General features: G+C 41.6%; 1 protein-coding gene across 1 annotated transcript; it reads left to right on the forward strand.

The window, feature by feature from the left end:
* Window positions 1–5,256: 5,256 nt before the first annotated feature.
* Window positions 5,257–21,012, forward strand: LOC102790009 (ribosomal protein S6 kinase beta-2-like). Its single transcript, XM_087842203.1, has 16 exons — window positions 5,257–5,436; window positions 6,811–6,865; window positions 7,904–7,941; window positions 8,028–8,142; window positions 8,594–8,662; window positions 8,779–8,926; window positions 9,181–9,238; window positions 9,317–9,417; window positions 9,937–10,027; window positions 10,134–10,224; window positions 11,850–11,957; window positions 14,174–14,236; window positions 14,613–14,690; window positions 14,926–15,033; window positions 15,127–15,239; window positions 16,971–21,012. Exons 2-16 carry the CDS (start codon window positions 6,812–6,814, stop codon window positions 17,152–17,154), a joined length of 1,419 nt encoding a protein of 472 aa, XP_087698329.1. The 5' UTR covers window positions 5,257–5,436; window position 6,811; the 3' UTR covers window positions 17,155–21,012.
* The last annotated feature ends 1,460 nt before the right edge of the window (window positions 21,013–22,472 follow it).

Here is a 22,472-nt window from a genome sequence, read left to right on the forward strand (position 1 = left end):
GGGTTTTAAGATCATTAAGATGATTAATGTTGTAGATTTAAAATGTTATGCAGGTGACGCTCAGTTCTCTCTTTGAGACGTATCCTAAGAATCAGCTGGAGGAGGTCGAGTTATTTTTGTGACTTGAGTGGAACATATCTGTGAGTTCTTGTATCCTGAGTCTGAGCTTGCTGATCTAATCGTGGGTGCTGTTTTCTGTTACGAGCAGCAGTGCAGTGTGACTGCTGAGTCCTTCCTGACGACCCCAAGTTCTTTGATTCGATGAAAATGTTTGAACTTTTCTCCTCATAAGCATTTCTGTAGTTTCGTTTTTGTTTTTTAACATTTAAAATAATCAGAAAACAACAATGAAGCGTCCTGCTCCCATCACCACAGTCAGTACAACCACATCGAGTGTATGTAACGCCATCATGACGCCCTCTCTCATATCTATTTGTTCATCTGACACAACTTTAACCTGCTGGAAGGTGAAATTTCCACCAGTATCATTGAAATTTGCCTCCTTCCTAAAGCAGACTTTTGATACACCACGAAGCATTTTTCTTACTCACCAGTAAGAATCGATGTAATCCAGTGAGACCTCATCTTGTATCTATTTTTCGTGTCCCTGAAGGTGATGATGATGTTAGGGTCTAACAGACCACTTCCTTTTCAGCTGCCAAGCCGCTGTTTCCACTGAAAGCCTGTTTCTGTATTCTCTTACTTTTAACTGCTTTCACTTCTGCTGTGAGGTGAATTTTCCACAGTAGTTTGATGCAAGTCTTACAATCATCCCATTGTAAGACTTGCATGGAGATCCGGGGACAGCCGGAAGCGTGACATTGACATTAATGGCTAACTTGGCATTTAAGTTCTGCTTAACCTGTTAATGGTTATAAACTATTAAAAAAATATATTTTGTTTCTCTGTAATGTATTTGGAACTAAATTATAGTAATAAAATGTTACTACACAAGTAAAAACTGCAATATTCTACTTTGATTCTGCATGTTTACATCCTGATATACACATATTCTCATGTAATCATCAGTTTTTTGTGTACATTTCATAGTCTGTGAATATCTCATGTTCATTCCTATTGCTTTTGCCTTTATAGTCATACATGCATTTGTTATTTTTGTGTACTTATGTAGGCATGAGTATCTGTATGTATATATTTACTTAGACTTTTTATACATCACTACATTTATCTGTTAATTAAATGTTGTGCACCACGTGAGGGAGTATAACTGTATGTTTTGTTGTGCCTACATAATGACAATAAAGAATCGTGAGTCTTGAAATAAAGACTGGAGTTTGAGCTGACACAAAGGGAAGTTAAAACCACAGAAATGGCAGAACTTCTAAGAAGCAGATGAACCCCGAGCACACAACAACAAAACAACTGTCACCTCTGTGAGAGGACCTGAGGTGGAAAATATCATAAAGCAAACATTAACCAAAGGATCAGCGACCCTCTGAGCGCTTGTTTTTAAAAACATTACAGGGGAGCATGTGGTCGAACGGCGCGGTGGCGGGGGCGTCTCTTTCACAGGTCTGATATGACAGTCAGACCTTTGTTAGGTTGGATTTGGATTTTCCCGATCGTATGGGGAAGTGGGTCATATGGGGACTTTTCTTTTAGTTGGTGCAGGTTTATTTTGCCTGTTATGGCTCACACATGATAGTACAGGAAATAACAGAAGTCTCAAGTTAACAGAAGACATTTAGATGTGACTTTGGCCTCACACTGATGACCCAGTTTGGTTAACTTTAAAATGTAAAGATGTAGCTCCTAAATAATAAACATGGGCGGGACCTTTGAGTCAGATTTTAACTGTTTGTCGGATCAATCTGTCACCAAAACCTCCTTCTGTAACCAGATAACTGTGGATGCAGAGAAATATTTTGAGGACTCGACCGTGAACCCATCAGGTCCTCAGAGTCAGGATGAAAACCTTTGGAGAGAAAATGTTTACCATGTATCTCTGCAGATGTGAGAGCAGCTGGAGGTGATTCAGTCTTCAAACATAAAACTGCGTCACCCCAACTTTTGACTGAGTTTTGACTTGAAAAACATTATTTACCTTCTTTCTTATTTACTTTCTCCAATGAAACGAATATTTCGGTTTTACTTTTGTTTGTTTTTTTACATTTTTTGTGTCTCTCATTGCAACTTACTGATCATATAAGTTTTATGATGCATCTGACTTTTAAAAAATGTATTTTAATTCTAGATTTTTAGTTTTTTTTCTTCTTAAATCTATTTTCTCGTGATCTAAGTTCAGTAGCCCACAATTAGACCCTGCAGAGGAAGTGAACAACCGCAGTCTTTCCAGGTAACCTAAAAATGCTACCACGGTCTGCGATTGCAATTATTTTAGGCGCTCGTCCTGTGGTGTGTCTCACTGATCTGCACCACCTGTTTTAAAGGTGCTGTATGAATAAAGAGTGATTGACTGAACTGAGAAGATTTACACTAAACATAACAGAAACGGGGAAACAAGACAAACAGGGAGGAACAGGCAGGGAAATGCCATGAGACTGAAATATGAGAGGATTCAAAAAATGGGAACCAGAACCTTTACCTTACAAAAATGAAAACTTGGCGTCTGTAGTGCTTTGATATTGTAGCCTCACACGAATAGATTCACAATGAAAACAAAACAGGAACCCCAAATCTAAAATAACAGAACCCCACGATGATTACTCGCCACCTCCCTGCACCCATATGTCATTTGTTCGCTAATTAATTTAATTTGACTAAAAAAAAAAAAAAGTAAGTTCAAAATGTCAGTGTTCAGATGATCCTGGTCCGTTACTTCTTCCAAAACAAACACAGCTTGATTAATACTAGGAAACACGTTAACGGATTTCGGTGCCCACACTACACCCAAGCTGGAAAATTGCATTTCACCACAAGATCACAAGTTTGACACGGTGACTGAAATGACTGATAAATGACCAACAACTGGGTAAAACTGGATGAAGGTGATTCTCAGGTAACTTCTTTCCCCATTTTTGACAGTTGTTTGTGGTCCTCTCAGGAAACCTGCGGCTCAGAAACAAATGGGTCACTTTGTGGAAACCCAAATGATGACAGACAAAACTGCAGCTGAACAATAAATACATGAGGACGAAGAGAAGAGTAGCCAAGATTACTGCATAACAGACATTTCAAACTCACATGCTAAATGTACTATACTGCACTAATTCTGGAATAATCACCAACAAATTACAATAAAATCAAAAACATTAATTTAAAAAAGTAAACAAAACAGTCCAGTAGCTGATATTTCAAACCCCTTATTTTTGCTATAGTAGTATTCTAATGACTATGAAAAGTACAAAACATTCACAGCACAAAACACTGTTACCACTAAAAAGGCACAGATGCGTTCTTTTGAATTGACTAACTGAAGACAGGCACATGTACACTCCACAGCCACTTTATTAGGTACAACTTGCTAGCAGTGTTGGGAAGGTTACTTTAAAAATGTATTCCATTACAGATTACAGAATACATGCCCCAAAATGTATTCTGTAACGTATTCCGTTACGTTACTCAATGAGAGTAACGTATTCTGAATACTTTGGATTACTTAATATATTATCATGCTGTTTACAACTACATGAATGTACTATTGCTGTGATTTATTACTGTTACTGAAGGTCCGCGGCTCCGAACCGTAGTAAAGGGACCTCTGGCTAATACGGTGGGTTCTCTGTTCTCTTCTCACAGAGAGAGGCGTTGAAAGGCTGCTCCAACAGAACTTATTGTTTCAGAGGAAAACACGAACACGGCGTACAGTCGAGTCTTAACAGCTTACTTACAACTGGGCTCGTCAGGCTCTCTTCTTGGCTGCAGTGGTTATTATTATATTTACATGCTTCCAGCTCCCGTTTTTGCTCGATGACAGTTCGTACTTTTCCTTTTTCTCCCTCCCTCGCTCACAGACACATAACGGGTATGGCAGTCCATTCTCCCTGCAGCACGGACTACACTGCCCATGATGCTACATTCTTTAGAGCTATACCGGTAGCATTCTGCCTATTAACTTAGCACAACAACAACAAAAAGGCCTCTCTCACCCAGGAAACACACAGAGAGAGAGCGTCACCCTGTAACCATGGCAACCGTAACGCTGCCACCTGGAACAACAGAACGTAGCTGTCAAACAAAACCCAAACAGTCCTGACCCGCCACAATATGAAACAGGGAAGTACCGCCGTGTAATCCATTTATTTCAACAAAGTAACTGTATTCTAAATACCACCTTTTTAAACGGTAACTGTAACGGAATACAGTTACTCATATTTTGTATTTTAAATACGTAACGGCGGTACATGTATTCCGTTACTCCCCAACACTGCTTGCTAGTACCAACTTAGCCCTCTTTTTCCTCCAGAGCAGAATTAATTTGTCATGGCACTGATTCAACAAGGTGCTGGAACCATTCCTAAGAAATTTTGGCCCACACTGACATGACAGCATCACACAGTCACTGCATATTTGTCAGCTGTTCCTCCATGTTATGAATCTCCTGTTGGAAGCAGCCATGAGAGGATGGGTACAATGTGATCATAAAGACCATGGTCAGCAACAGTAATTGGGTAGACTGTGGAGTTTAAACATCAGTCAGTTGGTACTAAGGGGCCCTACATGTGCCAAGCAGTATCCCCCACACCATCATGCTACCAGCAGCCTGACCTGCTGATACAAGGCAGGATGGAGCGATGCTTTCATGTTGTTTACAGCCAAATCTGATCCTGATATCTGAATGTGGCAGTAGAAATCCAGAGTCATTAGACCCGGCAACCTTTCCCCCCATTGTCTTCTATTTTATAGTTTTGGGAAATTGCAGTTTCCTGATCTTAGCTGACTAAAGTGTCACCTCAGGTGGACACTTGCTTTTGTAGCTCATCTGCATGAAGGCTTGATGTGCTATGCTTTGAGAGATGTTCTTGATTGCAATGAGTGGTTATTTGAGTAACTCTCGCCTTCCCATTAATTCAAAACAATCATCAAGGTAGTTTCTCCATGAGAAGTACCACTCACTGGATATTTTTTCCTGTCAGAGCATTATCTGTAAACCCTAGAGATGTTTGTGTGGGAATATCCCAGCAGATCAGCAGTTTCTGAGCTACTCAGACAGGCTAAACATGAAAAACAATTATTGTTTCGCATTTTGATTTCCTGCTGCTACGAAACTCCAGTCCTGTAGGTGGCAGTAAAGGCGGGTTATTAACACACCGGTCATACACCCAATAAGCAGTAGAAGAAGAGTAGCGCGGCGCATGAGAGGAACCCAAACAGCTCTCTGTGGTTGTTTGTCCAGGTCAGTAAAATCTGACAAAGCAATGACAGCCGCCGCTGGTTGTGCATAAAGCTGCTTGAAGAGAGAAAATCACCGTACAGAGAAAACCGAGCGTCCGCCGGATGACGGAGCGTCCCCAGGTGAGGCTAGTTAGCTTTAGCCTGTCCTCGGTGTTTTTATTTAGCCTGTCAAACCTGCTCGCAGCCTGACGTGTCACCGCACTGACATTTAAATGGAGTTAGCGACACTTTAAAGACTCTAAAAGATCATCTGTGGGACTAAAATCATCTCAGGGAAAGCTCAGCGCTTCTGTCACGGTAACACGTTTATTTGTTTCGGCTAACGTGGGAAGTGAATGCGCTCCTTCCCTGTTTTTTTTCCACGCCGAGGCTTCGTAGATCGAGTAAAATAAGACACAGAATTCACGTGTCACATTTAACGGGTTTAAACTGACGATCAGCTGCGTCGTAAGCGTTCACTTAGCCGGGCCGTGTTTTGCTCGGTGGAGCCTCAGCTAATGTTTGTTTGGTTTTGCGGTTATTCACACCCGGCTCGGTGTTACAGCCAGTCAGCTGCAGCAGAGTGAGACGAGGCTGGAGATAACAGATAAATTCTGTTCTCTGCTTAATTATCAGCTGGTAAAACATGCTGGTTTTGTGGTTCCAGACCCGTGTGTTGTGGTCCACTTGGTTAGATTTTGAGTGCGCTCACAGTCTGAAGGTGTGTTTGAACTGACTCAGCTGATGCTGTGTTTGAGTTACACGCTGAACAAGCACATTTTCAGAAACCTTTGAAATGAAGCTGCATTTTGGCTGTTAACCTTTACTATTTGGGCACCTGGTATAGCAGAACATTCATTAATAAACGTGTGGATATCCAACCTGGGATTGGCAGTGTAATAACAGCAACAAAAGCACTGCTGAGTGAATATTGATATTTAAAATTATTTAAAGTTTCCATCGGGTTATTTTGTTTTGCATAGTGTCATTTTTAGATTTTAGATCTGATTAATTTTGTCTAATCTGCCCTTCATGTTCGTCTCGTTATGCACCTCTGGCTCCCAGTGCTGCTGTTAGAAAGTCACATCCTCATTAATGAATGAATAAATACATTTATTTATGTTTTGCAGAGTCACAGAACATTGAATTTTGTTTTCTTCTCAAATATAAAAGTATGTAAACCTGATTTGTGTACAAACCAGTATCCTACATAAATTTCCAGTTATGAAGTCGCAGCAAAGTGTAGTTTTCACATTCTGCATTTCATGCTAGTCAGTCGTGTGCCCCTCGTCCTGTTGGCTGTTGGGTGACACTGATGTATTCATGTGACGTTACTGTTTGCTTCTGATCTGGTGTAAACACACAGTTAGAGCAGATCTGAAACCTGCGGTTGTTGACCTTTCAGCCGTAGCTGTCGGTGTATGAAGGTCCACAGGAGCCAAAAATGTTCCCGTGTTTATAAGTAAAGTGAATTGAAACACAGCAGACTGTCTGACCGCACCGTCTTTGTTTCAGGATGGCAGGAGTGTTCGACATCGACTTGGAGACTGAGGACATCAGTGACACAGAGGTGTGCATTAAATGCTCATTTATAGCCAAATGAGAACAATGTGAAAAATGATCATGTTTTTATACGATAGTTTATTTATGTTGTGTAAATGTATTGTTTAGTTTTGATAAATGCTGTTTTTCTTTACTTTGTCTTCTGTAAATACTATAAACATACAAATTGTGAAATAATGACAAAATATGAAGTGCCACATGTAGGGTAAACAAGAAGTGACAGAAAATGAAATACTTTTTGCATAAAATGTTGAAAGAAGATCACAAATTTTTAAAGCAGGTTTACCTTTTTTAATATATTCTGAAATTTAAATGACGAGATTAAAAGAAAGTACTATAACTAGGGGCTTTTATTTTGAAACTTATGACACAATCATCCCAATAACTTTGTATGAGTCACTGAAGGCTTTGTTTGGAAAGTAATGCATTCTTTTGAATTGACTAACTAGTGAGTTTTATTCTGAAAAACTAACCCTTTTATAGTAAACTGGGAGCATGACTATTTCCTGTCCTTCTGCTTTGGGCTTTGTATGCTCTTATAGAAAGGGGACAACTTGATGGGTTGGCCACCTCATAGAATCTAACTCACCGGGTACCCCAAACTTCTGTTTGCACAGGGGAGCCAATCAGAAGACAGCCACTTTAAAAGGGGTGTAGCTAAAAAAGCTTGTCCCCTAAAGTTTTATTATTCCTTATTATTTTGCTGCTGTATCACAGCTCTGAAGAATGTTGTGGTTTTTTTTGTTGTTGTTGTTGGACCTTTTCACCATCTTGTGGTGCTACATGGCATTACATACCCGGCCCTATTTTAACTTCAGCTGATATCTCTCCAATACAATACACAGGCTTGTTTGACACAGCTGCTATTTTTCAGTTTTAGTTCGTCTTAGAAGGTGTGAAGTTTGGTCCAGAAGGCAGCAGGAGTCTAAAATCTGAAATTCTTGACTATCAGCTCCTTTTACGCAGCCCTCATTTCAATTAAAAGTACCTTTGAAATCTTGCAGCTCCATTTAACCCTGTTTGTCTTCTTTCTCCCTGTCTGTAGGATGATGTGTGTGACTTCACTGTCCCAGAACCAGAAAAGTAAGGCAGGTTTAACAGTGCATATAAAACATAAATAATAACTGCTGATGCCAGTACCCATACTGGTTATTTTCTCCTCTGCCTAGTGCCCAGACGGAGGAGGTGGAGCTGACCAGTGAAAGTGTCAACAGGGACTGTGAGAGAGTCGGACCGGACTGCTTTGAGCTTCTTACTGTGCTGGGAAAAGGAGCTTATGGCAAAGTATGTGTCTGTGTGTGTGTGTGCGCACATGTGACACTTCTTTAAGTAGCATGTTTCTTCAGCACAGACTTTTGGTTTTATGTATTTGTTCTTGATAACAGTAGATCAGAGTTTTGCTGGTCCCTGTTACCTTTTATTACCTCTCTATACATTACTAGGCAGTCTAATCTGTGATCATACTCTTGGGGGAATTCCATCAACCAAATCATCAAAAGGTTGCCTCCAATCGGGTTTGTTTAATAAAAATGGCGCTCCGTTATTCACCACAGTGGGTCGCTGCCCCATCCTTGATTTTTCAGATTTGATTTTTCAATTCAATTCAATTTCAATTCAATTTTATTTATATAGCGCCAAATCACAACAAATGTCGCCTCAAGGCGCTTCATTTTAAAACGTCCCACCTGATGCAACCACAGTCGTACAGCATCCTGCTGCTTTTCTCTCTCTGCAGGTTTTCCAAGTGAGGAAGGTTCAAGGGGCTCAGACGGGGAGAATTTTTGCCATGAAGGTCCTGAAAAAGGTACGTGGACGGATCCTGGATGCCGTTTGTCCTTCCTCGCATTGCACACTTTTCATTTTTTAGTTTGTCTCTGTCGTCGTTATATCAAGCCCCCTTCCACTCTTTGTCTCCTACAGGCAAAGATAGTGTGCAACGCTAAAGACACGGCCCATACGCGAGCAGAGCGAGAGATCCTGGAGACGGTGAGGCACCCGTTCATCGTAGATCTGCTGTACGCCTTCCAGACTGGAGGAAAACTCTACCTCATCCTGGAGTGTCTGAGCGGTAAGCTGGAGGCAACATCCAGCTGTGGGGCAACACATCTTTACCCCGACTTACCCGTCAGGTCCTTTTGTCAAAGGCATTTTACGGATTTGAGACACGATATGCATGTAGAAATATTCCTAACCTGCACCCAAAATACATGTCAAACAAAATCTATGTGACTGAAAATCCAGCCTCTGATATTTGTTATCATAGCGCTGTTCTGACATTACGTGAACTCTGTCTCATCCATGTGTTCTGCTGTTTATCCTCAGGAGGAGAGTTGTTCATGCAGCTGGAGAAGGAAGGCATCTTCATGGAGGACACTGCCTGGTATGTGCGATTTGTTAATGATGCTGAAAACAGTTCACTGTTTAAGTAATGTTTAATTAAAATGTTGTGTATGCTTAGCTTCTATCTCGGAGAGATCACTCTGGCCCTCGGTCACCTCCACTCTAACGGGATTATTTATCGGGACCTGAAACCTGAAAACATCATGCTCAATCACCAAGGTGAGAGCACGAGTTTGCCTGAGAATGCACAAAATGCAGAAAAATGTAGAAATGTGGGGCACAGATTTCTTGGAGCTGCTGTTAGTACAATAACTGCACAGCAGTCGTATTATTATGCAGATAAATGCTTTAAAAATGCTCTAACAGCACAACTGTGATGCAGAGTTCAAGGACTCTAGCAAGCTCAGATGCACCTGTCAGTCTAAGAGTTATGTTTATTCAAGCTTTAACACTTAATAGAGTTTCAGCAGTTTTGTTATGAAGGTGGAAACTCTCCATAGAGGGTTTCATTTCTTATAGCTGCCTGTAAACGTGTTTATTTCTCCTGCAGAGTCTCATATTTTAACTAACTTGGTTTTAAAGCGTGCCTCAAGTGGACACTAGTGGTACTGCATGTATCATTTTTCATGAAGGTGGAGAAAAGAGGCAAATGTCTTGAATTCTAAACAGGATGTAATTCTACCTCTAGGGAGTCGTTTATGCCTCATCTGAGTGCTTCAGTTTGATTTTCTATTTAAGGACACATCAAGCTGACTGACTTTGGGCTCTGCAAAGAATCGATTCACGATGGATCCGTCACACACACCTTCTGCGGCACCATCGAGTACATGTGGGTAACGTGCACACCTAAACGTTACAGACTGCGAGGCTTCGGCTTTATAACCCATCACAGAAACGTTCACTCCCTCACTTTGTGTTCGCCTGTTTTCTTGCAGGGCTCCAGAGATCCTGACCAGGTCGGGTCACAACAGAGCGGTGGATTGGTGGAGCCTCGGGGCGCTCATGTACGATATGATGACTGGATCGGTAAGCTGGAGCCTGGAGTGTTTTTTAGGCTGCAGTAGGGCTAAGCTGGCTTTTCTCTGTACCTCCTCCTAAAGCTCGCCTCAAAAAGAGGAAGCTTGCTTCTCTTTTTATGAAGAAGTGGTTGCTGCAGCCTAACAGAATAAAAGACTGCCCCCTGTGGCTAGTATCTGCAATTTTTTTTAGTTTAGGGCGATAGGTGGTGTTTTGGAAGTCAAAGAAGAGCTTTTACTGACCATCCAGAGAGCCTCGAGGTTTTCCTGCTCCTTCCTGCAGTTTCAGTTTCTGTGGAGCCTTCAGGCCGTTTCTTAAAGTTTTGCTTTACAAAGACGAAGGCTGAAATCTGAAAATCGGATTTTCTAGTCAAGGTATTTTATTTAAGAGTGAAAGTAGTGAAGCAAGTGTGTGCTCCAAACACCCTAAGGGAGAATATTTATTTCCTTAGCTCCACAATACTTCAGCTAAAATGGTTATTAAAAACAAAGTGGTGGTTGGACAAGCGACGGATTCACACCTCTGTGCACAAAGCTTGGATTGCTGGAGCTACGTCTCGACTGCCTGTCAGCAGCAGCAGTATAAATATGATCAGGAGGTTCAAAGAACAGGCTTCCCAGATTCACAGTCATCTCCTCGTATGTTTCAGTCGGCTTTCAGTGCAGCTGCAGGTTTTCGATCAATCGTCAGAAGTCCTGCGATGACCTCTGCAGAGAGCAAAAATAAACTTGTTTCAGGTTCACCTGAATTTTGTGATAACGGCTCTCTGGATATGACGAGCTGTTTTCAGTTGAACTGTCCACAGTTTCCGGGAGGAGGAGTGCCATTTTTCCTCGCATTCATGAGGTTGTGCACCATCAGTTGAGCCTGTGAGCACGTCCTGATGGATCAGCATTCAGAGGAAATGGCCTCAACCTTGCCATCTTGTGCCAGCACATGGAAATAATAACTCGTCACTTGAGCTCTTCCCCCGATTTGGCTCACCGTGACATCATCCATTTCCCAGAAAATGAAAATCAAGTTAAAGGATCTCTGTTTTAGCACAGCACGCACAACGTGGAGGCACAAGTGCAAGAACAGCACTTCCAGTAGAAGCTCTGCGAATAGCAGCCGAGCTGAAAACGGTCCAGAAGTGCACGAGACGATGAGCCTGTACCTGATTTAAATTTGTCCTCAGCTTCTTGGAAATCCGGTTATTAAGCAGTGACATCTTGATGGTGAGCATCTGGACTGTGACGAGACAGTCGGACATTTTTGTTCATCAAATGTTCAGAAGTAATAAAAAATGCAGGATCTCAGACTCCTTGTGTTTGCTGTTCGGATCAGTTGTGCTCCCCTAGTTTTCCTACAGAGGGCCGCACTGGTCCAGGAAGAAAATCCACCAGTATGTCAGAAGAGCAACATGTAAACTTGAATTCCACATCAAACGAGGAAAAAGTCACAGGAGGCCAAACTGGTGGTGCAGGCTGACAGTTGCTGTGTTATTTCCCACCAGTGGGCTCTCCTGTTCTTCCTCAGTTTAGCCACCCTGCTGTTGAATAATGCGTTTGACTTCTTTGCTCACAGAATCGATTAACGAGCAGTTTTAATGTCCTATTAGTAACCGCTGACTGAATCCCGCACTCTGTTTTCAGCCTCCGTTCACGGCGGAAAACAGGAAGAAGACCATCGATAAGATCTTGAAGTGTAAACTCAGCCTGCCGCCGTACCTGACAATCGATGCCAGAGACCTCGTCAAAAAGGTGCGTAGCACAAAGTCGCATGAAACACGGTGCAGCTGTGCTCGTCCTTCTGTGCATTTTAAAGCTTAAATGTACTTTTTGAAGTTTTCTCCAGTGAACTAAGAGAAAACACATCAAACATCCAGGGTAGCAAACCTTTTTAAACTGGTATCTCATCAACTCCCAGTTGGTTACACAAATAAATCATGCTAAATGGCTTTAGATTGTGCCACTTGGAGTGGGTTTCAAATTGATTTGGTTTCAGTTTTAAACGTGTTTTTCAGCCCAGTTATTTTTCCTTTTTTAAAATAATGCCTCGTGGCTCCTGGTCTGGTTTGTACACATATGAGTAATTGCTGTTCGCAGATTCGGTGTCAGATCAATGATTCTTAAGAATTAGTCGGGGCTCGCCTCCTGCCAGCAGCCTCCCTCCTTCGCGTCTGCCAAGAGAAGCTGGCTGTCCGTCTTCTCAGCGTGCGGTGGAGACTTTACTGCCCTTCCCAGTCACACATCTCAGTGTAGCACACTCCTTTCTATGCCAAAATAAAATCAATGTAGGAAACAGTCCAGGGAACACTCGGTGAGCAGATGGTTTTAAACATGTCCAGATTTTTCTCTGGAACATTTAACTTTATATATATTTATCGTAAAAGTTTTGAGTCCAGGCCATTAGTGAAGTTCACCTTTTAACTTTCACAAAACTTTGTTTTGTACGCAGCACCGGGATGTTTTGCTTGAGTTTTCTTCTGCTACTTTCAGTGGACGTTTCTTCCACCTTTCTCCTCCATCTGGTCATCTGACACCTTAAAGCAACATAAAAACTTTGCAAAGGGGCCAAATGAATGACTTTAGTTTCAGTGATTTAGTCAAAAAAGCTGCAGAAGCCAGATTTTTGTGGCTGGAAAAGTTTTGAAAAGTCATGCTAATTATCTGACAAATACTTTCAGTTAATTTTACATTAGGGCTGCCACAAACGATTATTTTTATAGTCGACTAGTCACCGATTATTTTTGCGATTAGTCGACTAATCAGATCATCATCCATTGGACATAAAACGTACAGCTTATTGCACCAGCAGCATCTGCTCTTATATAACTATCATTAGCTTACAGCTTTAAGTGTTTAAGGTATGTGCTAACTAATAATAAAGATAAGATGATAGTTTATTAAATTTTAATGAAATTTGCAGATTGTTTCAGTGAAGTTGAACAAACTCCTTGCTATCTAAAATATAACAGGACACCGGAGTATATTCTCGAGCATCTCACACTTCTGATAATCAGCTGTCTGCTTGACGTTTATTCAGCTGTGTAAAAACTATAACTTTAATCTCAGCCAAACCGATTTACTCAGGAACAAATAAAATACTAAAAAAAGCCAAACAATAACATTTTTAAGTTATCTAAGTGACTTATATATGTTTAACCTGAGTAGCGAAAGAGGGCGGTGGGTTTGAAAACGATTTGCAGGAGTCCGGTGTTCTCACGGCTCTAGTTAGCCTAGCCCCCGGCTAGCTATCGAGCTGGTGGGTAACAGACGTCTCCGAAAACGTCGGAGCGCTTTTGAAAATATGTGGTGTCTTGATAAACTGAGCAGATATTTGAGGTTTACACAGCTACATTCTCGCCTGAAAATATGTTAAACGTTTATTTTGTGACCCAGAAAGAATAATAAGAGTAATATTAAAACTAACTAGCTGCCGCCATTGTTGTAAACTGAGCTGGGCCGTGAATTCTGACTGGGACACAGCTTCTTCTTCTGCGGGGTTTAACGGCAGCTGGCATCTTTGTACATGCAGTGCTGCCATCTTCTGTTTCAGTCCGTTATTACACTCTTAAATCCTACTACTTATTCCTGCGTCTTTTGGGATCTTACAAAGTTTCAAACGAAGCGTCGACTATTAAATCAGTCGTTGACGATTTTAATAGTCGAGGTAATTGTGACTAGTTGACTAATCATGGCAGCCCTATTTTACATTAAAGTTGTTTGTTCTTCACATAATAACTGCTAGCATTGAATGAAAATGTTTTCTTATAAGTGAACGTTACTGTAGAGTCTTACCTTACAATATAAAGCTCCTTGAGGTAACTGCTGTTGTGATTTGGTGCTATATGAATGTAGAGGTTAGAAAGAGTAAAACCTGAAAAAGTGTTTGAGTAATTATTTCAGGCTCAGGCTTTTAGACACACAGTTATCTCCCTGCATGGTGACACGCCCCACTCTTATCTGTTTTTCAGCTGTTGAAGAAAAACCCAGCCCAAAGACTTGGCTCCAGTAAAGCAGACTGTGCTGACATCCAGGTAACTAACTGTGATGCTTCCTGTGTGAGCTACAACACAGGAAACGCTCTGAAATACCTGCAGACTGTTCATCGTTTAGACTAAATCTGTAAGGAAATCAATCTGATGTACAGTTTTCTCAGAATCAGACTGTGTGTGTGAATACATGTAAAGCAAAGATGTGTTGGTGCAGGAAAAAATAAGTGTAGATTAAAATCGAAGACACTTGAGATGAAGAGATGTGGTTTTAGATTAAGGGCCACACCTCTGATCACGGCTCATGATGGAAATATTCCACACTGCTAAACCAAAGCAGACGCTTTAAAACAAAAGGGACCTGAACTCGTTCCCCCGAGAACACAAGAATCTAAGAACAGGTCCTTTTGTTCCTTTACAGAAACACGCCTTCTTTAAACACGTGAACTGGGACGACCTGCTGCATAAGAGAGTGGAGCCGCCGTATAAGCCACAGCTGGTAGGGCACCGTTTCTTATTCAAGTTAATCTAGTCCTTTTATTTATTCAAAGCCAGAGGAGTTGATTCAGCAGTCTCCACTCCCTTTTTTCTTTAAATTAACTTCTCTTCCCATCTACCTCCTGCTGCGTGTTTCTCTTTGATGTTCCCAGACCGCTCGATGCCTTTGTCTTACCTTCACGCCAACTTATACCTTTATTAATCGCTCATTCTTTTCTGTCTGCGTCTACGTGCAGCAGTCGGACGAGGACGTGAGCCAGTTTGACACCAGGTTTACCAGACAGACGCCCGTGGACAGTCCGGATGATACTTCGCTCAGCCACAGCGCAGAGCTTGCCTTCGCTGTGAGATTCTCCTCCTCATCAGATTTCTTTTCTGTCCGCTACATAACGAAGCCTCAGATAGTCAAAGGCTCTTCACTCATCTGCTGTTTTTAGGGTTTCACATACGTGGCTCCATCGGTCCTCGAGAGTCTAAAGGAAGGCTTCTCATTCGAACCCCGAGCGAGAAACGTACGCCGACACAACAGCAGCCCACGCACGCCCATCAGGTAACGCAAAGAAAGACACTTGTGTGAGTTTGTATTTAAGAGAAACGGTCCAAAAACTTTAGTTCATGGTCCTCACAGCTCAATCTGTGAGGCCCTAACCCTGCGATCAGGATTTCATGTCCACACTATTACGTTTTTGTTTGAAAACGCATCTTTTTCTCTCTGTTTTTTCCTCCACACTGAGACACCGTTTTTTTGAAAACGCTCTCCAAAGCGGATACTTTTGAAAACGCTGTTTTTGCGTCGCAGTGTGGACAGCGTAACTGCAGGCTTTCAGACACGATGAGGCATTTTAATCATATGATGCAGTCATGTGACCAATTCAACTAAGATGGTGACAGTATTACACTGCAGTTGTTTTGTTTGCCTCAATTTTGACAGCCTTATTAACCCTTTAAGACCTACCATAGAACCAAGTCCGCCAGAGCTTATATTATATGTTTACATGCTGTGGAGCCATTTTTGGGAGCATTTCAAGTTGCTATACATCAATACAACCATTACAGCCTAGATTTTAATAATATGTCTGCATTAAGTGCATAGAAATTACATAAATTGCAAAAAAGTGCAATAAACTACAAAAAGATTTAAAATCGTTTTTGTTTTTTTAACATATATTTCAAGTTAGAGAAATTTAAGAGGTTTATCCCTCAAAACTGTAAATACAAAAAAGTTGCACAAAATAGTTTCCCACCACAGGAAATTTATTTTGAGTGTCTTCATAGTTTTATTTTTGAAATACACCAATTTTTATACACTGCAGGAAAAACTAAAAATAAATATTATAGTGCAAATTTGCAAAAAAGCAGCATGTGCATCAAAATAAACTATTTCCAGCAGTGCAATATGAGTCCTAAGCATCTCAGAAACGACACAGAAAGTCATAAAGTCAAAGATAACTTTTAAAAACACCAGTATAGGCTCATGAGGCCCTGATGGTAAAAACTACATTTCCGCAAAATGACGTCACTTCCGGTGTCACGCAGGTCGGCCTTGTTTGGCAGACATGCGATAGTTCCCGCTGATGGAGTAGGAAGTGTTATGAACAGCTGATCGGATCGGCAAAGCGTGTTTCTGGAATATTATGTTTTTGTTGCTGCAAGTGCTTTTTATGCAGTTTTTGCAAAGCTATATGTGGAAGGAAACTGTGACCGAGGACAAGCTGATGGCATAAGATGTAAGTACAACTCCTCCGGTTTCATATGCAAAAAAATTATTGCGCTAGCTCACGTGGTTGCAGAGCTACCGGGATTTAAAAATAGTTACGCAAAACAGAGCGTGCCCACTCCGACCGGCTTTAAAGGGTTAAACTAGTCTGAGATATTTTTAGTTTTCCAAATGTGTCCATCACCACACCGGGAACAAAGACACATTTTTCTGAAACATTTGGGTTGTATTATCGGATCCTTTGGTAGGCCAGCACTGGCCCCTGGGAACTTTTTAAACCAGGAAAGTAAGAGTCTCTGTTGTCCTAGCCAAGATGGGCAGCTGTGAACTGACATGAGAGAAAGTGAAGTACAGTGCCACTGACACTGAAATTACAAGATTACAGGGTAAGAGTCGGACAGTGTGAGAGCTGCAGTCAAGCTCAGAAGTGTCCAAATCCTCCCACTGGGAAGAATTAGAGGAATGAATTCTTGCAAACTTTGGGAGATCATCCAAAATAAGCTTGTTTATCCTTCTCGCTCTCATGTTTATAATAACTTCACCATTATTATTTTTTTCTTTCAGTCCTTTAAAATTTTCCCCCGCTGGGCCGTTCAAGTCCAGCATCGACGGAGAGCCAGACCCTTTCTCTCCGATGTCGCCACCGACAGCGGCAGCTCCGGTTCCCGCGCCGAAGGAAAACGGAGCCGCCAGTCAGCCAATCAAAACCCCTGCGAGGAACAAGAAGCTGAAAGGACATCGGAGATGAGGAGGAGCTCCTCGAAGAAGGAGCCTTGGTCAGATTAACATGTAGTTTAGTCGTGCTGAGGAACACGAGTTGGAGTGTTGTGGTTTTTCTTTAAGAGAGGCTCCTGAGAAGCCAAAATCATCCATGGGAAGCCTTCAGTTTGCGTTTTTGTTTCATTTGTAACTTTCATCTCACCTCACATTTAAAAATATATAAATTCAGATACAGTGCTGCTGCTACTGTCCAGCACTTTTATTTATTTCTCATTCTTTTCAAAGCTTTAGTTTACAGCCTCAGTATATCTGCAACTGTATTTCTGTCACGCTGTGCCGCTAATCTCTGGGAAACAAACGTCCCACTGGAAAGAGCTCAATAGCCACTAATTCTCCTCAACAAGGTCGGCTAAATGACTGATGGTAACAGAGTTTACCGTCTCATATGACCGCCGGTGTGATCTCAGCAAAGGGAAGCTGTGATATAAAGTTTTGGGGGGTTTAATTAGGTCATCAGCTTTTAATTAGTTCATCAGAGTTTGGGCGAAGAGGTCGGCTATCACAGGCTGACGTTTTAATTAGCGGGCTGATGAACGATCACATGATCGAAGGTAGAAATTGACCTTCAGCCGTCGTCGAGGCAGCAGGTCGGTAACTTCAGGCTAAAGCCGTAGGATTAGGGCGGGTCAGACGTGAGATGATGTGTTTGTGACTGTCTCCGAGTCTTTCTGAGCAGCTTCATGTTCACTGCCAAAGGTGTTCGCACGCATACTGTCCTCGTATCTCGCCGCAGTAGGGTGAAGCGCTTTATTTATTCGGTTTGCCGGGAAGGTCGTAACCAATCATCAGATAGGAAAATAAGAGCTTAGCAGTCAGTGCAATGTACAGTCGAAGCAGTGCGCTAACCATGGTGCTCTCAGACGACAAAAACCTTGTATAAAAATAATATTTTTGGGTTAACTGAACAAAATATTTTTACATATGAATTGTAATAAAAGGTGTTTTTTGCCTGTCGTGCTCAGAAAAACTAATTCAGCACTGGAGGGGATCGCACAAGTTGTTGATTTTCCTCTTTTCTTTGAAATAACAGGACATCAGGAAAATGACAAACCTGCGTGAGCATTAAAGCTGCGTATTTTAAACACTCGCTGAGTTGAAAGTCCAAAGCTGGTGTTAGAGAGATCAGCTGAAGCTAAACAAAGGATGGGCTGTACCTTCATATAAGCCAGTCTGTGCCACGAGCTGGTGAAGTGAGTCAACAGGGAAGTCATTAACATAACAAGCACAGATTAAATGCCGCCCCCGTGTTGGGAAACGTATAAAAAGTACCTTTAAGGAGCTCAGACAGCTCTTTAAAGCAGCCGAGCAGGAACTGCAAGCGCAAATATTTCAAACAAATTAGGAAAATAAATGGACAGCTTTAAACTGGACCTACTCTGCTCTGATCTATAAACTCTTAAAATGGTGAATTATTGTTTCACACAGTTCTTTCTACACTTGATGTCACCTAATACCTAATATGGTCATATTCTAAAAGCCCCGCCCAACTGGTGTCGGACCAATTAGAATAAAGTCACCCTTAAAGGGGGAGGATGAACTCAGAGGTTGAACAAAGGCCCACAAAAAGATAAATAAGGATTATTTTGAACTGTGAATCATGCAAAGCTACTCTGGTAGAGTCCAAGAATAAATAGCTATGGAGCAGAATAAGTCCACTTTAAACTATCGTCCTACTCCAGTAAGGTATGCAGGTGGACGCCTAACAGACTTAATGTATTTGTTTTCTGGATCGTTGATTCACTTTGACGCTTCAGCCTGGTTTACCGCAGAGTCGAATGTATTTCACCAGCTGTAAATTTTCCTTTGCACCTTCTAAAAAGCTAAAGTGATCAGCGTTACATCAGCGTATACTTTTGAAAGTTATCATATGAATAAATGTAGATACCATGAAGTTATCGCTGTACTTCCAGCATCTTCACTAACCCAGTTTTCTATGTCAGTGCCATGCATGCTGAGTGGAGGATGAATACTAAAGATTTTCTACCTCCTCGTCTTCTCGAGCACGTCTCAGCTGAGTGACAGTATGTTTTGTACAGACTTTTGTGATTATCAGAGGATGACTCTTATCGACTCTAATGTTTCGTTGTTTCTGCTCTAATCTCACCACGAGATTCACATTTGAGGTTTTGAGGTAAAATAACTTCCATCTCAGGATGAACTGCTCAGTGTTTGATAACTTTTTCATTCTGTGTTGTGATGTGACCCACTGGTTAGCAAAGTCCTGCCTCAGGCTTTGCTGTTGCTATCTGAGAGAGTGGGGAGGGAGAGACTGAGGGCGGCTGTAGGCTCGTACGCTCCGTCGTCCTTCTGGACTCTGTGCGTTCACAAAAGCAGCGTCACGTTCTTTCAATGAATTTAAAACGAGAGCGTGTGGCCGTAAACTCATCGGCAAAGAGTTTGCAAAAGTCAGAGCTCGGGTGAGACAGACGTGGACTTTTACACAATCAGACGTCTTTACACAGCCACAGGAGTCGCCCCCTACTGGACAATAAAAGGGATGCAGATTTAAGGCTTTACTTTTGTAATCGATCGATCTTTATATACAGTCTATGACTGAGTGACTATAGATAAATAAATCCAGTACTTTGGCTTGTGCGGATAAGAATGCTGAGCCCTGTTATCATGTTAGCACTACCTCAAAGCTGCTGCACTGAAAATTTGTGGTCTTATTAAACAAAAAAGTAGCCCAGGGAAATTAACATGGAAGCACCACAACGTGCAGTTCCTCTAATGTCCACCAGAGGCTCCAGCAGTGAGTCAGTCTCCACAGACACCCATGTTAAAATATCCGTTTACAGCCTGCAACAAAAACACGGTTTACGTCTCCATGGCCAGTTTCCCCTTACAGAACAACTGTACATAAAGTGAATTTCACTTGTTTATATCACATTAAGGCCTAAAGTTTGCATTATTAGGGGTGTGGCCTCTTTGAAAAGAGCTGAAGCTGCTATCGCTAACTATCGTCGCGTCAGCTAGCTGGAGTTTTCAACTTTGTGTTGTTGGTTCCTTTTGGCGCGTTTTTGAACGCGTTTCTCTAACACAGCGTTTCTCGCTGTGCAGTCGTACCAATCGTGGTCCAGGAAGTCGGTGTTTCAGCTTTGGGGGAAATTCTTGTACTTTTTTAAGTCTGTCATTTGCATGAATTGGCAGATATCTGAATCCATCCGTTTATTGATGCACATTAAATAAAGTAGCTGTAGCTTGTCACTCCACTCTCTCATCCAGATGTGGTCACTTCTGGCTCCCAAAAAACCTAAATGGTAGAGGCCACAGTGAGCCTGAACAAAACTGAGCTGATGGAGTTAAATAATGATTTCAAGCTTGTATGTTTTCTGTTTATTCATATGATTCAACTCTGTTATTATTATTATTTTTTAATTAATTTTGTCAAAGGGAAGATTCCTGTGTTCACGCTCCTGTTCGCGGCAGTCCTCCTGCTCTCTGCTGCAGCCTTTCTTTCATTAACACTGGACACAGTCTGCATGCACAGCCTGTGCTACAGCCGAGGAACTCTTCACACTGCAGCAGCACGGTGATAAACGAACTCGTGAGAAAATTTGCATTCAGGCAGCAAAAATAATCTTTGCTTTCAGTTTCTGTGTATTTATTTACATAATGAATAATTACAGTGTGATACAAAGATGTTGGTGTGAACAGGAGTCTGTGGAATTTGAAAATGTATATTCTGAAAAATCGAATTGAGGAAAACAGAATTGAGTGGATTATACTTTATTTTGTCATATTTGCTCATGTTTTTTCTTTCGGTCGTGTGTTCTTTCTTCTAACTGATGAATGTGTTCAAAATAAAATGAGTTGCTGAGTTGTTCTTCTGAGATCTTAATGGGCATTCAGCAGTTTTGCGGTTTCAGATATTCAGATGTATTCAGCGTATTGAGCACTAAAGCTAAGAGAAATATGTTTTTACTCAGAGTGCTTAGCGCTTCCTTTTTCAACGACAAGCTTTAAAGAAATTCACATATTTGATCTCGACGGATCGATAACAAACAACTGGCACCACCTGTTTCCTGTAAATGCCGACAGCATACACCCTCGCCTCCTTGTTAGCACAAATATCTCTCGTGGCAGCAGCTCAAAGCATTTAGGCACGCAGACTTGATCGAGGTGACCTGCTGAAGTTTAACCTAAGCATGAGAAGGAGGTAAAAATGTGATCTAAGTGACTTTGAAAGATGGACAGACTGGTCTGAGTAGTCCCGCATAACCCACACAAAAAGAAAATATCCAGTAAGTTCTCTGAGAGAAAATGGCCCGTTGATGCCAGAGGTCAGAGAATAGACGCACTGCTTTGAGCTTTTAGAAAGGTAACAGTAACTCAAATGACCAAAGTGTGAACACAACACGTCAAACCTTGAAGGACTAAAGCAGCAGAAGGTTTCTGCTGTGCGTTTCAGACAGTCGGGTCAGAATTAGGTGTAAACAGCATGAAAACATGGATCCGGCCTGCCTTGTGTCAAATGTTCAGGAGGCTGGTGGTGTGATGGTGTGGGGGACTTTTCTTGGCACACTTTGGGCCACATAGTTCTAACGGAGCCTTGTATAAACACCGCAGGCTACCTGAGTGCTGTTGCTGGCCATATCCATCTTCTGTATGCCACAAATCACTCAAATGACTTCATGTTTTCAACTCTTTCTGTGGAGCATTTTGTAACTTCGGGGTCTCCACATCTGCCTTCATCTCTCCCTAGCATCTCTCTGCATGTCCGGCTTCACTACATCTGTTTTTTCTTCTCCGAGGTCTTGTCCAGTATATCAACTGTCCTTCCTCTGCACATGTCCAAACCATCGCAGCCTTGCCTCTTTGTCTCCAGACCTGAGTCGTCTAATCTTGTCCATCCCGGTCACTCCCAGTGAAAATCTTAGCCCAGTTAGAAGTTTCCAAACCTCTAACTTTATTGTTATTGAGCCAAGTTTACGCACTTTTTTAAAACCCTTTTCTCTGTTTTCTCGGCTACCAGTGTTTATCTCTGATCCTCTGTTATAAATATAAACTGATGCACTTGGTTTCAGGGTAAATTTAACTTTAGATTGTGACTCCTGGTGTGGGTGTAAAATTGATTTAGTTGATTTTTTTTTACAGAACTTAAATTTGTTTTTCAGCTCTGAAAATATCTCCTGCACTTATGAAGTCATAAAGCCGCAGAAATGTTGGTAAAAATAATAAGCATAACATTTGACCCACCCCTGGGGACTCTGTGGGCTTTTACTCTGAAAATATTCATAGTATGAAGATAAAATATTGCATGACTACATTAAATATAAAGAAGTT

This window comes from Neolamprologus brichardi, chromosome 6 (genome assembly GCF_056152115.1).
Source record: "Neolamprologus brichardi isolate AB-2024 chromosome 6, ASM5615211v1, whole genome shotgun sequence".
In the NCBI taxonomy this organism is placed as follows: domain Eukaryota; kingdom Metazoa; phylum Chordata; class Actinopteri; order Cichliformes; family Cichlidae; genus Neolamprologus; species Neolamprologus brichardi.

Coding starts and splice junctions, on each gene's coding strand:
- LOC102790009 (XM_087842203.1), top strand. CDS start 6,812: ATGGCAGGAGTGTTCGACATCGACTTGGAGACTGAGGACATCAGTGAC. Junction 10,028..10,133: donor TGCGGCACCATCGAGTACAT/GTGGGTAACGTG, acceptor GTTTTCTTGCAG/GGCTCCAGAGATCCTGACCA. Junction 14,691..14,925: donor CGCCGTATAAGCCACAGCTG/GTAGGGCACCGT, acceptor GTCTACGTGCAG/CAGTCGGACGAGGACGTGAG.